The 16,276-nt window shown below is 39.3% G+C and overlaps 1 protein-coding gene across 1 annotated transcript; it reads left to right on the forward strand.

The window, feature by feature from the left end:
• The first annotated feature begins 2,561 nt into the window (after positions 1–2,561).
• LOC113687457 (putative F-box protein At1g67623) lies at positions 2,562–3,801 on the forward strand. Its single transcript, XM_072049748.1, has 3 exons — positions 2,562–2,686; positions 2,787–2,949; positions 3,394–3,801. The coding sequence occupies exons 1-3, from the start codon at positions 2,562–2,564 to the stop codon at positions 3,799–3,801; spliced, it is 696 nt and encodes a 231-aa protein (XP_071905849.1).
• Positions 3,802–16,276: the final 12,475 nt, after the last annotated feature.

A 16,276-nucleotide genomic window follows, 5' to 3' on the forward strand; every position in this document is an offset into this window, starting at 1 on the left:
CGTCGTTCAACTCCACAAATTTGGCTGTGATAAACCTAACAATGCTGTCCCACATCCCAATTGGTTGTACGTAAGCTTCAGCTTGTTCAGTTGCCTGGCTAAGCTGAAGTTCATATTTAACAACGCAGTGATTGCCATCCCAGTGACTAATGACGTTCATCGATCAATCAACGATCCCTAGTACCTCATCCGCACACACATTTCGGGGGACAAAGGGAAAAGGCATTTCGAAAAACCACATAATGCACAATGTAAACAAAAAACCAAATAGGGAAACCTAATATGTTATGTATAACGCAAAATCACCATTTAAACAGTAACACTCCGCCGGTTGGGCGAACTCAGTGGCAGATGCGGAAAAGGAGTGGTTGACAACGGATGGACAAAAGGCAATGCCACAGCAGTGGCAACCAAAAATACAAGAGGGAGATAGTCGAGCCTTAATGGCCATTCTATCCTTACGGACACCATAGTCCAGTACTGTACAGAGGATGGGGGGTTTTGGAGGGAATGCAATCAACGGCAACACATTAATTCACAGTTTCAGAACCAGAACAAGGACTACCGCCACCACAGCTACCACAGCAATGTTAAGGATCGTCACGTTCGTTTGCATCCTTCTCAGTTCAGATATGATGGCAGACACCTCCGCCGCGGGTGTATTGGTGACGGGGGCGGTACTTGACGGGGCCGGATCGGGAACTTCAAACCCCGTTGCTCGGGCAAACTCATCACACCAGCCAATGAACGTTCGACAGGGCCTCTGCAATACAACTACCTTAGCAATCCGAAATTAATGGAAGAAACAGTTCTACCGAAGAACTTACCAGGGCGTTAGCGCAGCGATAGTAGTGGCGCCCCCTGTTAGCTTCAGACTTCCAGACAACACGAACTGCACAGCTTCGACCACAATTGCAATATAATGTAGGCCAGACCGTGCTGTTGACCGACCCGGCTGAAGACGAAGAAGCCATTCGCAAAGGTTAATCTCCTCCGCTACACCGCCTAACTTTATCTCTGCCAAACACAAGGACACGGCGCTCCCACGGTGTCGACGGACAGCGCCTTTAACAAGAATTTGGGGGTTGGAGGGAATAGGTTTTCCCCAACAGTAGTCAACACATTTGTTTGCTTATTTGGGTGTGGAATGAGGTTATTGCTTGGTTGAGTACTTGGAGTCGCCCATCATGTATAGTTGATGTTTCGGAACGAATACAATAAATATGAATACTCTCACAAACCTCCCCTGAGGTTGATTTAAATTTCAGTGGCATCCCCTGGCATTTAACAGGAATTTCACTGACCTCCCTTACTCTATTGCGTTTTTGGTAACAACGCAGTCCAAATCTGATTACAATATTATTTTCATGTGTGAGAAGGTATTTTTATTCCATGGATGCCCCTTTGGTCCTTGTATTGGTAGAAGATTGAAAGAAGAATAAATTATTAGAATGATTACTAAAGTTGAGGGGTTATAAGTACAAAAAAAAACGGTTGTAAGCACCAGATGTGCCAGGAAAAATGCCGAGTTTCACAAATTTTAAGTCAACTAGTAGGTTATCTATTTAACATAAAATAAGTAAGTAATTAAACTAATTAAATGGAAGAGAGAGAGAACCAATTAAATGCAAGAAAGTCGTAATAGAGGAAACGTATACAAAACGAATATTAGTATATCACCTTTTAAATTTTACTCACATAAACTAATAGACAATTCCATAAGCTGGTTGGTGAATAACAGAAATTTAATATCTAATGAAGGTGATTAAAAAATTATTACTGCTAGGCGCCAATTTTTGAAAGTTAAATTTATGTATTTAACATAAATTTAATATGTGAAAGTTAAAAAAAAAGAAAACGAAATAGCGCATAACATACCAGCTCTATATGGGAAACATTGTATCAACATTTTATGGGAAACATAAGAGCTCTTTATGCCATTTACCCCACTTGGCGAATAAACACCAGCTCTTTACGCCTCTTCTCAATTAATGGGTTCCAGTTAGGACGGTCGTGGCAGCATACGAGGAGTCAGTCTGGCTTCGGTATATGCGTCGGGCGCGACCTTTTGGTTGCCATTTACCCCGCCCGACCTGTCTGCCAAATCTGTGCTACCGACTTCTAGAAGCTGGTTGACGACCACAGGTACGAACTAACCCTCCCTGTTTATCACTGTGGAACCTCCTCTGCTCTGCGATGAACGTCCGTAAATTGACGATGTACGTGTAGTTCAGGACTGTTCATGTTCCCTTGCTATCGGTGTATTGTTACGGTTCGGATGAATTAAACGTATTGACACATACGTTGGTCGGTTTGTAAAAATGTTTCGGATGACAGTTTTTTGACGATAGAATGTTGCGTCGTTTGCAGGAGAAGTCGCCACTTTCCCATTTGTGTTCGTTTATCGCTACGGTTAGTCGGATGTCCAGAAATTCGGGATATTACACCTGATCAATCATTATTGGATTTTATGAGGAAGTAGTTGTTGTTTGAAGTTTACTCCATTCTTGGGGCTTTCAGGGATTCACTCAACTGTGCCCAGTAAAAGGAGTTAACCGGTCATGGCCAACGAACAAAAAGGGCTTTCAGGAACCTCCATCCTCTCCCTTCCGACCGAGGTGCTATCCGAGGTGCTTGCACGTGTCGCATCTTCTTCATCAACTGATCTTTTCCGGGCAAAACTGTGGTTCGTTCTGCTATTGATGATACAAACAGGAAGAGGCGAATTCTTGTTCCATTCTGTGCTTTTCGTTTTAGGTTAATGGATCATTTCTCTTATTGTGCAGCTGTAAGTTGCTTAACGAAGTTTCGGACGCAGACATCGTTTACCAGCGGGTGTCACTCGCCAAGTTCGAACTCGTTCCGTGGCACAAAAACCACAAAGTGTCGAGCTTCTTGAAGAAGTGTAGACAATGCAAAAATCCAGATGCACTGTATCGAAAAGGAGTGGTAAGCATCGGGCCGATAAAACTCATTCCCTTGAATATTCTACCTTTTCAATTGAAGTTGGTAATGAACAACCCCCAGTCCTGTACAGTATAAGTCCTGGTCAACGTCTTTGGCAAGTTGGGTTTTGATTAGGAACGTAAGACTCAATAGTTATGGGAAAATTCGGTAATGTTTTAAATGGAATAGTTGTCAACTAACATTCCATAAGCATACTTGAGTTACAAAATTTCTAGACTAAGCTCACATCATGTCTTTCATTTGAACTTCATTGTGATTCTGGTCAGCACACTTCACCCCCAAAAGATTGGCTTACAACACGTTACTGCAGCTTTGGGCCCCAGTAAATAACTGTTGTCCCGTCGCCACTGTTCCGCCTGCACTTTTTAACTTTTTCGTTACTAAGTTTGTAAGCAAGACTGTAATATCAACCTTGGCACTGCTTAGGTTGATTTCTTTACGGACAAGCATGGGGACTCAGCATTGGAATGCTTGGAAGAAGCTGCTAATTCAGGCCATGCCGATGCTGCATATGCGTTGGGAATAATTTACATCTTTGTTGGTGGGGACGAGTTAAAGCGCAAAGGTATGAGCCTGCTGAGCGGGATGAAGAAATCCGGAATTCTGAAAGGCAGAGTGAAACTTTGCCGTGACAATTTGCGAGCGCTGCTGAGGATGATATGGGTCAAGAATCCTGTGTTTGCAAACCCAACGCCCATTTGTTGTGCCATGACACATGAGAGGAAAACATCTTCATGGCCTATGGATGCGGATGACGTGGAGGAGAGTACATGTGAAGGCTGCGCTTGCGATGAAGAAATTGGAGCAATTTGTGCTGCCCTACCTTATCGTTAGTGTGTAAGATTGAATGTTGAGAACTCCTTTGACTGCACAAATTTTTCACCATCGTGTACAAATTAATTTTCACCAGCTAAATAGCTTATCTTGGCCCTTTTATGTTCTGTATTTGATCGAATCATTAATGAAGTTAGTATACGATTTTCTAAAAATCCGGTGCGTTAACAAAACATTAGCACACTGAAATACGATTCGATAATGTTTTTCAGGGTCGTCGGAGGAGATTGGGCGGTGGTCTGCAGGGCTCGTTACGCTCTATATTTAGCAATGTACATATACACGCTCGAAGTTCCTTCAGTACAAAACCACATACATATGCAAACTCAACAAAACGCCGTTGTAGACAAACGTGTATGAAATGTAAGAATAAAGGATGATAGTTAGAAGGTAAAGAGGGAACTCCTCAGCAGTGATCTACGTGACGGATACTGTACTGAAGTGAGAAGTTTACTAACTACATACGAAATGGTGCTAGATTAGATATTGCAAAAAAAATTACTTATGGAGGAAAGCCATAGAGAGCTTGTCTTTTAAGAGAATGAGATACTAATTAGAAATGCGACCATGATTTGATTTATGAAATTATCAAAAGAAAATTTAGAATGATTTTGTCAATATAATTAATTAATTATTATATATATTCATATAATGCATTATATAATTATGCAAATATATTATATGGTACGAAGTATAGTATATATTTATTATGATGTTTAGTATATATTAGTATACGTATAAGTATTAGGAATCATTATAATTATATAATATTTTATTACTATATGCACATATATATTATAATTATATGCACATATAAAATACATTTATAAATATATATAAATAGTAATATGTAAATATATATTATAAAAATATTTATAATATACATTTATAAAAATATTAATTAATTTATAATATACTTTATAGTCATATAATATATTAGTATAATTATACAATGCAACACATAAATATATATAATAAAGGCTTAATTAAAAAAAATGCATTCTAAATTTTCTTTGGATAATTTGATAATCCAAATCGTGGTCCCAGTCTGTAAAGTAGCACTTTCTCGTAAAAGACCAGCTCTATATGGCCTTCCTCCATTATAATAACAGAGTACCCTTTTTTCCATAAATAATTATAATTATCCAGTAAAATAAGAAAAAAATTGATTTACTTTAATTGACCAGCTCTTTATGGCTTGTCTCCATTATAAGAACAGAGTACCCTTTTTTCCATAACTAAATTTATTTATCGGATAAAGAGGAAAAATGAACTCGCTTTTCAATAAAAGACCAGCTCTTTATGGCTCTCCTTTATTATAAGAAAAGAGTACCCATTTTTTCGTAAACAAATGCCCTAATCGGATTAAATGAAAATAAACAAGTTCTTCAATAAAACGCCAGCTCTTTTTGGCTATCGTCCATAAATTATCCAATGTCTGATTTTTCCATAAGGTAATTCAGGGGAGGTTTCTGAAAGTATCCCAAAAAACATGCTGTGTATATAATATTAATAAATTATATAAATAGAAAATTACATTTGTTATTATGAATAGATTGTAATCTGCTGCCTGTAAATTGTCAATTGCGCATAAACCGCTTCGGAATAATCTATCCAATACCGAATCGGGTTGATTTTCGTTTGACTAAATCGGGTTTGCCTCCCTCCACGCCCGTCCCTGCCTGATCAATTATCCCACAAAAAGTTTGTCTTTCTTGAACTTCTCATCGTTTCTCCTGTTAAGCCCATCAAACGCCGCGGGTGTTGTGTGAACACACTGAACAGCTTCGGTTTAAACTTCCCCCCCTTCTGAAATTTGGAGCATTTCGAACAGTTTTAGGCGGCAAGGTCCAAATAAATCGGATTTATCGCGTTCGCTTCCTCTGTTGCTCAAAGTACTCAACACTTGAATCGCATCCCGAAGCAAGCATAGCCAGTAACATGGAGGCCTGTATGAGTCTTCCAGTGTATGCAGGCATGTGGGTCGACGTAGAAGCTCTCGCTGGTGAGTGTATCGATATCACGGAATATCTTAATGCCCAAAATTTGTTAAATTTGCTGGCACATAATGACAAGTGCTATGCTGCGATGGTTAGGGAATTCTATGCTAACTGTAGGGCAAATAAGCAGAAGTCTGTTCTGCGTTCAGTGGTTAGGAATGTACACATGGAATTGTCTACTGAGGTTTTGTGTTCAGAGTTTGGGTTGGTTGACAGTGGATACACTGTTGACTATAAACGGATTAGCGCAAAGAATGTAGATAAGGTTGCTGTGAAGGGGTACAATGACCTAGAATTTCTTGGAGAGATTAGGCAAAATGGTGACAGAGTTATGAACATGGGGAAGAAAACTAAGTTTTATGGGCCGTATATGAAAGTGTTGCCACGGCTGTTACATCTGATAATAACTCATAACATTTTACCCAAAGCCGGAAGTATCACTTCCGTTAGTGCATTAGAAAGAGTTATATTGTGGCATATGTTACACAAACAACCCGTCAACATAGGCAATTTGATCATTGCAACGATGCTCAACAGGATTAGGAAGATTAAGAGCAGGGAGAATAAGAGAACACATCTCCCTTTTGGTATGTTGCTGACCAGGCTCTTTAGGCGCTTTAATGTGCCATTCTTGGCTGACCATGTTGACAAAGGATTTTACGCCCAAAAAATAGGAGTATCGTACTTCAAAAAACTGGCATTCAAAGCTGAAGATGGTGGTTGGATGTGGAAGAAATCCTATACCTCTTATGCTGTCATTGGTCAGACTGGGGACGCGAATAGAAAAGTTGAAGAAATAAAAGAGATGGATAAGGGGGGGAAGTGTGCTGGGGTCGAGGTGAGGCCGGTTGTGGGGGAAAAGGCACACCTTGAAGATGTTGTCTTACTATCTGAACAAACCAGAAAAGGGGCAAGTGTATGTGACAATGTTATTTTACTCCTTTTTGTTTCTTCTTCTCGATGGCAACACAGGAGCATAACCCAATATTTGTATGACTAGGTTGTGGATAAAGTGACACAAATTTTACAACGGGTTGGTGCCAGCGAAGTGAAGGACTGCAGATTTGAGGAATTGCCATTTCTACGAGATGTAAGACATGCTCTTGCGCTCTCCTGTAATCCCCTTTATATATGCTAATACCTTTATTGTCCAGTGTCTACCACAAGCGTCCGGCGTAGCACCTGATGAATTGAAAGAAGCCGTATGCTTTCATGTCAGACAACTCGTCCCGCAGATGTATGTTAAAATATCGGTACTGTCAATGGCTAACACTGATCTCGCTTTCATCTGTTTATTGTACTCATGTCAATCATTGTTCACAGCTGTGTCAATACACTAGATAGGCAGCATCTCTTTGATATTATAAGAGAAGAACTGGAGCAAGTGATGCTTCTGGAGACATGTCTCAGTGACAGAGTAAGTTTTTTATGCGATTGCACAGGCCTACCTTGTTCACTAATCTCGCTAAAAATAATAACTCAATGTTGAATGTTTGAATTTGTTCCATTCTGTGAAGGTTGTGACCCAGTACCTTCACTTACTCCAGAAAGAATATAAGCAATTTGTTTTCTTCAATCCTATGTTTTGGGTACGTAACGAAAATTATTGTATGTGCTGTTGTGCCTTGCAAAATGTGGACCTAATACTTGCTTCTCAATCACTTCGTTGTAGCTGAAATGCGTGTTAGACTATCCATGCATATCTCCCGCAACCAAAAAAATATTCGTTGATCAGAGCAATGACGACTCCATGACAAATCCTGAAAAGGTAAACATTAGCTATCATTCTCACCTTTACATTCTTATACAATATGAGTAGCAGCTGCATGTTAGTGGAATTGGATTCAGCCTAACAGGCCTTAGCTTTTAACACATTCAACATTGCTTGTTGTATGCGATTGCAGATTTTTTTCCCAATCGTTTATTCAAATCATTGGTTGCTCATGATTGCACATGTCAAGGACAAACAAGTGTACATTGTTGATTCTATAGACAATTACAAAACCTTCTACCAAGGTTTGATGCAATCTATGGTGAGTAAACTTCAAAAGCGTACCTTAGCTTCATTTCCGAAGAAGGTAACATATTTCTAACATTCGATACTTGCTATATTTATTTCCTTTTTTAGGAATGGATTTTGATGAAAATTTTCCACGAAAATCAACCCTGGACATTTAATCTTGTAAAACACAAACTAAAACAAACAGACGCAGCGAGTTGCGGGGTTTTCACTTTGAAGTTTGCGCAATGTTGGGCAAAGGGGTGTCGGCCACAATTTGTAAGTGCACAAATGGACAACCCCTTGTGGCAAGCTCACTGTATTGCGTCTGACATTGTTTCTGAATGTATGTACAGCTTGATGTTGTCATTGCTAGAAAATTTATTGCCTGGGAGATCGCTTTGGGGAAACTTGCGGACCCGTTCGCTTATGCTGCTTGCCTGATAGAAAATAAACAGGCACATGAGGCTGTAACCAGAGGAGATTTGCAAGATGATGCTACTAAGGATGTGGGGCATCAGGAAACAGGGAACGGTACATTATGTCTCGCCTTTACTGTAATTGGTTCGTTGCATATGAAGGCAATATTAAATTTTAAATTCTTTAGGGCTGTAGCAAATTATTGGTACGAAATTAATCATTGTATAAAGAAAATCATAAAAAGTGTATGTACCTCTGTGCCAATGTATCTCCTCGTGACCATTGCATTCACAAATTGCTTTTCTACTCCAGTTATTCCATTATTGCAGGGCTGCTGCTCACAAATTTGTCATAAATTCTCGACCACAGAACTTTGCTTTACACTTTTCAATTCCTCTTGTTTGATTTCGCATTATGACATTCAAATTGGATCTCACATGCAAAATTCATGTGCTGAAATGCTGTATGCCTTCAATTTTTCCCCAGCCGGAGGTACAAGGGTGAAAACAAGCCCGCCAGAACTTGCATCCGCCAATGATTCAAAGAAGAAGTTTCTTATTCTTGATTTGAATGGAGTGCTTCTGGGCAGTGCATTTACAAGGATGACCAGAAATCGGGACTTTAATTTCAGACCACGTTGCTTTGAAGTTTTGCAGGTCTGTCTGTCATATTTTGAGGTGGCTGTTTGGTCATCAAAGCTAAGGTATCCGCCAACCTATATTTGAATTACTTCATTAACTAGAACGTCCACAAGTTTTTCTGTTATGTTCTGAATTCAAGACAGTTGTGCTTTCTGCAGCCACAACATTCAACCAGTGTTGGACAGTCTATCCAAAAAAATGAATGAACGTTTGGAGCAGAGACTGTTATTTGTTTGGGTGAGATGTCATTCATAAATTACTTCGATTGTGTGTAGTCAGTCCATGTGTAAGACTTCTGATAAATGAAAGTCGGAAACAATCAATATTGCGCAGGATCAGTCGCGGTGCACTATGACACAAACCAGCCTTAGGGAAAATCCAGACAAACCGGTGATGTTTAAGGACCTGAAACATGTGTGGGGAGAATATAAGTCGTACAACAACTCTAACACGATATTAGTCGATGATTCTCCGTATAAATCCTTCCTTAATTCTGTAAGTGCACCATACCCACTGATCGTTATGTTGTATATGTTCCGGTATGCACAAACAACATGATCAGGGCTAACTGTTTCCATATTACTCATTCTTCAGCCGTACAATGCCATCTTCCCCACCTCTTATACATGTTACACTGTAGAAGACAATTATTTGGGTAAGACGCGGTTCGTGATGCATTGAAATGTGGCTTTTGCTACGGTAAGCACAGGGTGAAAGATTGGCCTGACACAAAACTTATTTGCAGATCCTGAAGGAGATTTTGTACGACACCTGAAGAAATTGGCCAGTGCTGATAATGTACAAGATTTCATTAAGCGAAACCGTTTTGGACAATCACCCGTAACAGAAGGCAGTGTGGAGTGAAACTTTTATGTTAATGTTGTCAGCAAGCTTGGACTGCAGAACACAGCAAAGCAAGTGACGCGCAAACGGGAAGCCCCAAACAGATATTATCCGGAGGTATCCATTGCATTCATGTTCAGGAATATGTTCACAATAGTTCAACACCTCGTTATGATAGCTAAAATTGCGTCTGGTCATATGCACAGACCAAGAAAAAAGGAAAATTTGAAAGCATGAGGAAGATCAGTGTTCACTATACGGAAGCTTCTCCAAACCATTGGAAGTAGAGAACCTCTCTTCTGATGGGACACACAAGCAAAACTTTTGTGCTTTAGTGAGACACTGGGCCTGTCTAATTCATATATGTTGGTACTACTTTCTTCCCTTACTTGTGTTTTTGTTTGCAAAGGCCCGTCGCTGAGTTTTTTTATGCAAATTCTAAAAATGTCGAAGTTTGGAATGACGTATGTTGTCTGCAGGTTTCGGAATGCACATGAGGAAAAATTATCAGATAATGCCTGTAATTGCTGTCAAATGCAGGATGCGTCAGCCATATACTCCTGCTACAAACGTTGGCATCTTGAACTATTTGCCCAATTTTACTCAAATGTTAACCTTCACCTCCTTGAGATTCCACATATATATTTATAAATGTATATTATATGTGCATTTATATTTATAATATATATGTGTATGTAGTAATAATATATTATATAATTATACTTATATTTGTTATTACAAATATACTAATATATACTAAAAATTATACTTATTAATATATAATATTCTCTATAATTATCAAAAATATTAGTACAACTATACAATGTATTATATAAATATATATTATAATTATTTATATAAATAAATTTACTAATTCTAAATTTTTTGGGATAATTTCATAAACCAAATCGCGGTCACTTCTGTAATGTATCACTTTCCCATAAAAGACCAGCTCTTTATGACCTTCCTCCATTATATTCGCAAAGCACCCATTTTTCCATTAATAGATTTATTTATCAGATAAAATATATAATAACTCGTTTTCCAATAAAACCCCAGCTGTTTATGGCTTTTCTCCAATATAAGAACAGAGTACCCTTTTCCATAAAACAATTTATTTATCGAATAAAATTAAAATAAATTAGTTGTCTACTAAAACACCAGCTCTTTATGACTTTCCTCCAAAATGAGTAAACAGAGTACCCATTTTCCCATACGCTAATTCAGGGGAGGTTTGTGAAATTATCCCGTATAATATATATGTGTATATAATATTAATAAATTATATAATTATAATTATATAAAATATTAGTTATGGGTGAAAAACGGAACAAGAGAATTACGGGTGAATTATAGGTGAAGAACGGAAAAATATTAGTTATTGGTGAATTATGGGTGAAGAACGGAAGAAAGCCCAGTTTTCTGATTTCTCAACATGCTGGAAGTTGAGACAGTACATGACACAGGGAGCTTTGCAGTGCATTTACAAATTTATTTTAGGATATAGTGGGAATAATGAATTCTTGTATCGGACGACAAAATATAGTTAAAGGCGTTGTCGAATACAAATTCATTTATCGAAAAGCGAAAAAATACACCCGTTGTTCATAAAAAAGGGTTTTCTTCCGTTAAACTGACACAGTCCCCAACGTGCATCAAATAGAAATGTTTATCGGATGAAATATAGTTAAAGTCGTTGTTGAATAAAGATCAGTTCTTTATGGCTTGCGACCGTGTTACACTGAGAAAGTATCCAGGGGCCTTAAACACAGATGTATTTACCGGCTGAAATGTACTTAAACCCGTTGTCGAATACAAGAGCAGCTCTTTATGGCTTTCTCCGTTTTAAGTACGAGGTAACCATTTTCCGTTAAACAAATATTCATTTATCGGCTACGTGTAAATTAAACCCCTTTTCCAATAAAACACCGGCTCTTTATCGATTTCCTCCACTATCACAACAGAGTACCAATATCCCATACTTACTAATTCACTTATCGGATAAAAATGTATGGCTAATTTATTTGTTCGATAAAATCGGATCGATATTATACTTGAGTGTCATTTACCCTTTAGCATAGAATGCAGAGCAAGAAACTAACCTATTGCAGGTTTAAACTCCGTGTTAAGACAAATTGTTTCGAATACGTCAAGACACCTAATTCATAAACTCTCGCGAAACATAAATTTAAACGCGTTAATTATTAATTACCACAAATCAAATATTTCAATCCTTTTTCATTTATTTCTAATGACTGCATACCATGGAGCACTGTACGCTAGTCATAACCAACCACAAATCTTCTCTTAACTCTCGACCACATGAAGATTGTGGTACTCGTTATCCCCATGCCAAGGTCTCCCCACACCACCGCCGGCGAGTTTGCTCGGTTGAACTTTGCTTTCCCTTCCTCTAATGAAACTCATAGATACACACCAACCGCTTGCCTTACTATGGCAGCTTTTGGACTCTCTGTCTCCGTCTTCTACATTTTAGGCTACGACGACGTCCATCCGACTATGACAGCCCCTATTACATGGCCCTTTCCACAAAATGCCGCTACTTTGTTTCTCTATCTTGCCACCTTCATCCAACCTCAACTTTATTCATCTCCAACCTCCTGTGCGTGTTCGCTTTCCGCATAATTTGATGACGGACAACGTTGGCATCATCCAGAACCAAAGACAGTGCTATTTTGCGCCGCTCCTGCTCCGAATTGTACTGCACCGATAAATTTGTTACTATCTCCATCGTTCGCAACCAATGCAAGCAAACACACTTACTGTTAAAGCACACGACGCCATTCCTTTTTCCTTACCTGATTCCATTTCCAGCTTCCAATTCCACTTGATAACATATCCATGTACTTCAGCATGAATAACCCACAATCCCACCTGCATTACAAACCATAACCACAAATTTAGACAACCGTTGCTGAACTATGCAAAAAAATTCCAAACCTATGCACATGCAACTTACGCATTCCGTTGCTGTGGACATGTGGCTGCAGCTTTTATTTTGTACAGCCAAAGGCATGATGAATACTGCCCCTCCAAACCATAAGTCAGCGCTGCTTCCAACCTTTCAATCTGAGGGCCATACAAGAAAAACATATGCAATTTTAAGTTTACTGCCACCAATTGTAAAGGTGATGGTCGTGTTCATGAAATGTTTGACAAACCAACTTAGTTTATCATAGTCTCCACGGAGCTGCGCCTATTCATATCCGTTTGCTCGTGTCCTCTCATTGAATCATAAATTAATACTTCTTCGCTTCCCATGTCCACCACACACATATACCAATGCTCGTCGTGCCACATTGGCACGAATATCTGAAGTATAGCAGCGGTTAGTTAGTCATCATCATGGGAATCTGTATCTATTCCATTATGCTACATAACAGGGCAGCTTCTCGTACCTTCTCACACTTTTTTATATTACCTCCTACTTTACATTCCTGTAGATATGTACAGTACAGCTCGTCTGTTGATTTGTTGAACTCCAAAATCTCTTGCTACAACACGACAGTAAAATATGACATTTTAATATGAATGTATGTACTCACTCCCCCCAACTTTGGCCGAACACTTGTACCTGAAACCAAGTTGGCATGAACCACCATCGCATTGACTGATCTACAGCACGTCTTTGCTGCCTTGCTGTTTTCATCGCACAATAGTAATTGATTATCTGCACCAAACTCAAGTCACATCACTTCGTCCTCCATGAAACAGTCCACATAACACCACCCAATTTCAATCCCTCGATTTACTCACATCACATGCCATGGGTTTTTGAGGAAGCAAGGACCCCATTGCATCCCGACTTGCTGTCTGCCTCTTAATTGACACCAGTACTTCCCTGTCATTACAACAGGGTACATTAATCTTTTCCCTATGTGTATTACGGTTTCATAATCTACAAACTTGATATCATCATTTTCAATAACTCGAGTTAAAACGGCCAGAGTAGGTTTGCTCTTCCTCACTAATACAACCAGCAATCACGGTTTCAATGACTCAATCGTTCCTTAGGGTCATTGAGTTAGCCTAAGGCGGTTATGTACTCACCATAAGGGTCATTGAGTTATCATTGTAGTTCCATTCTCAAACTTCTGGAATACTCACATTTTATTCTATATGCAAGCATGTTACCTACCCTTGCTTTTTATATAAGCAAGCATGATTGACAGCACACAAATTGTAAGTTTTATGCTCACTTGGAAACCAATTTTAACTGCTTCCAAGATTTTCGTTCCTATGCCCTCTCCCCTATGGGGATAATCATACTACATATTTAGTCAACCTTATAATTGCAAATACTTTTCTGTCCCCTTTCCCATTGCAATTTCAAATAAGGGATAAAACAAAATAGAACTGTTGATTTAACAAATCCATGATCCAGTACATACCCTTGCGACAGCTGAGTGTCAAACAAGAACTTCAGTATTTTTGCTCGTCCCTCACTCAATTTTTCGCCGATAGATGCCAGCCTCGTTTCCTGCTACCACAAAAATATGTCATCTTTCATTGTCTATAATTTCCCATACTTCAGTAATTCTTGAACGTTGGAATACTCACCTTTGCCAATAAAGCAACCATCTTCGTTTGACACTTGTTCATCCCACTGCTATCCATTTGTACATAAAACTACAATTTATACTTTACTTTTCTAATGCTAGAAATACCTTGGCACAAACCGATGCATACATTTATTCTTTTACCTTGCCTTCTGTTTTGTTTATCTTCCCACACAGGCTTCTCCGTATTGTCCATGCTTAGTCTCTTTCTACTTCTCCACTTTGTAATTTTCGATACACTCTTTTCACCCATTATAGTACTATTCGTAGTGACTCTATCATTTTCACTCCTGCTTTTGGACCTAACATCTGGCGTTGTAGGACTAAATTTATGTAACTCACTCCCTCTTTTAACATTACTGCGCCAATCATCCTTCTGCCCACCCTCCACACCAAGTGCCCGGTTTGTCTTGCACACCCTTCCACTTTCATACATGCTCCTCAGCCTTTCAAAAAGACATTCAATCATTGCTTCCATTCTACCAATACTATCCTTCACATCTTTATTACCACATTCAATTTCAATCAGTTTTCTTTCAATGTCTTCTCTACAGCTTATGTTATTGTAAAACTGCACATTGCCCTGTCACTACAAGCCTTCAGTTTTGTACTACTAGTAACGTCACAAAATGCAGATTGCAATTTCAACAACAATTCACACGAAAGGATTTTACATTACCTGTTCCCCCTCAAATATGTGATTCCTCCTCAATATTCGCACGCTTTCATTAATCTCGTACCTTCCCCAAAATCTTAGCCTCGGCCCTCTCGGCTGGAACTTGCGAAACTCATCCTCACCCTCGATATAGAATCGTTCCAGATAGTAAATCTGCAGGGACAAAAACGCCTACCATCATTTACGGGTCTTTTCTATCAAAGTTTAATTTCATTATTCCAGCAATTCCTATCTCTAATACAAAATGGTGCGTCTTTCTTATACCATCAAGAAAAGTGCACATCCCGCTATTCCGTTGCCATCTCTATCACGGATGCTCTTCACCAAATTGTCAAGTATGAATTTCGACCAGTTCAAATTTTTCATATTCTCCGCTGTAGCCACTACAGCCACCAGATCCCGGCTCACTGTGTCATCCAAACTTGGTGCTAACAACCTACCAACAACAAACAGTACGAACTTCACTTTGAATTCTAAGTTTTCGTTATGCAAACTACATATACTATGCCTCAATTCCTCCACTACAATTTCACCGCTATTTATTCTGATATTCAATTCTCTTTCCAACTCTGTATCCATCTCTTGCCTTCGCTTTTCGCTTTCAATATCTTTCCCACGGCTGCTCAAGCCAAGTACACATTCCACATCCTCGCCTGTCACCTGTAGACAGTGCCCATGAACGTTCAGTGTCCTCCGATCTACATCAAAGTTATCCACCAGCCACTTCAACATCTCTTCGTCAACCTCTACTCCCTTCACATTCAAAATTGACCCGAATCCAAACTCTCTGACAGCCTGCCGCTGCTCATCCGAGATCCAATCCACCATATTCTTCACAGAATGAGTTGAGTGGCTTACCATTGTTTCCGCCGTCCGACGAATGGCCTTCCTTTCACTGCTGCAACTTTTATAATTCGAAGGTGTTCCTCTCTCATGCATCAGCGATACTACCATTGTTTCCGGCGTCCGACGAATGGCCTTCGTTTCACTGCTGCAACTTCTATAATTTGAAGGTGTTCCACTCTCATGCATCAGCGATACTACATTTTCGCTTTCTCCTTCACTGTCCCACTGCATATCCGAAGCATCTATTTCGGCTGCCAGCTCCATAACAAATCCCTATCTCTGCTATTCCGCTTGCTCCGGTTTTGGCGCTTCTTCCTTTCTAATACGCCTACACTGTTTAGCTTATCCAGTAAGCTTCGCGCCTTTTTTCCCTGCCGTACTTTCGCGTACAAACCCTCACTTTTTCGATTGCTTAATTTCGCCCCCTCCACATTTCACATGCGCGGTTGGAGTCCCCTTCAACGCCCAAT

Source organism: Coffea arabica, chromosome 5e (assembly GCF_036785885.1).
Source record: "Coffea arabica cultivar ET-39 chromosome 5e, Coffea Arabica ET-39 HiFi, whole genome shotgun sequence".
In the NCBI taxonomy this organism is placed as follows: domain Eukaryota; kingdom Viridiplantae; phylum Streptophyta; class Magnoliopsida; order Gentianales; family Rubiaceae; genus Coffea; species Coffea arabica.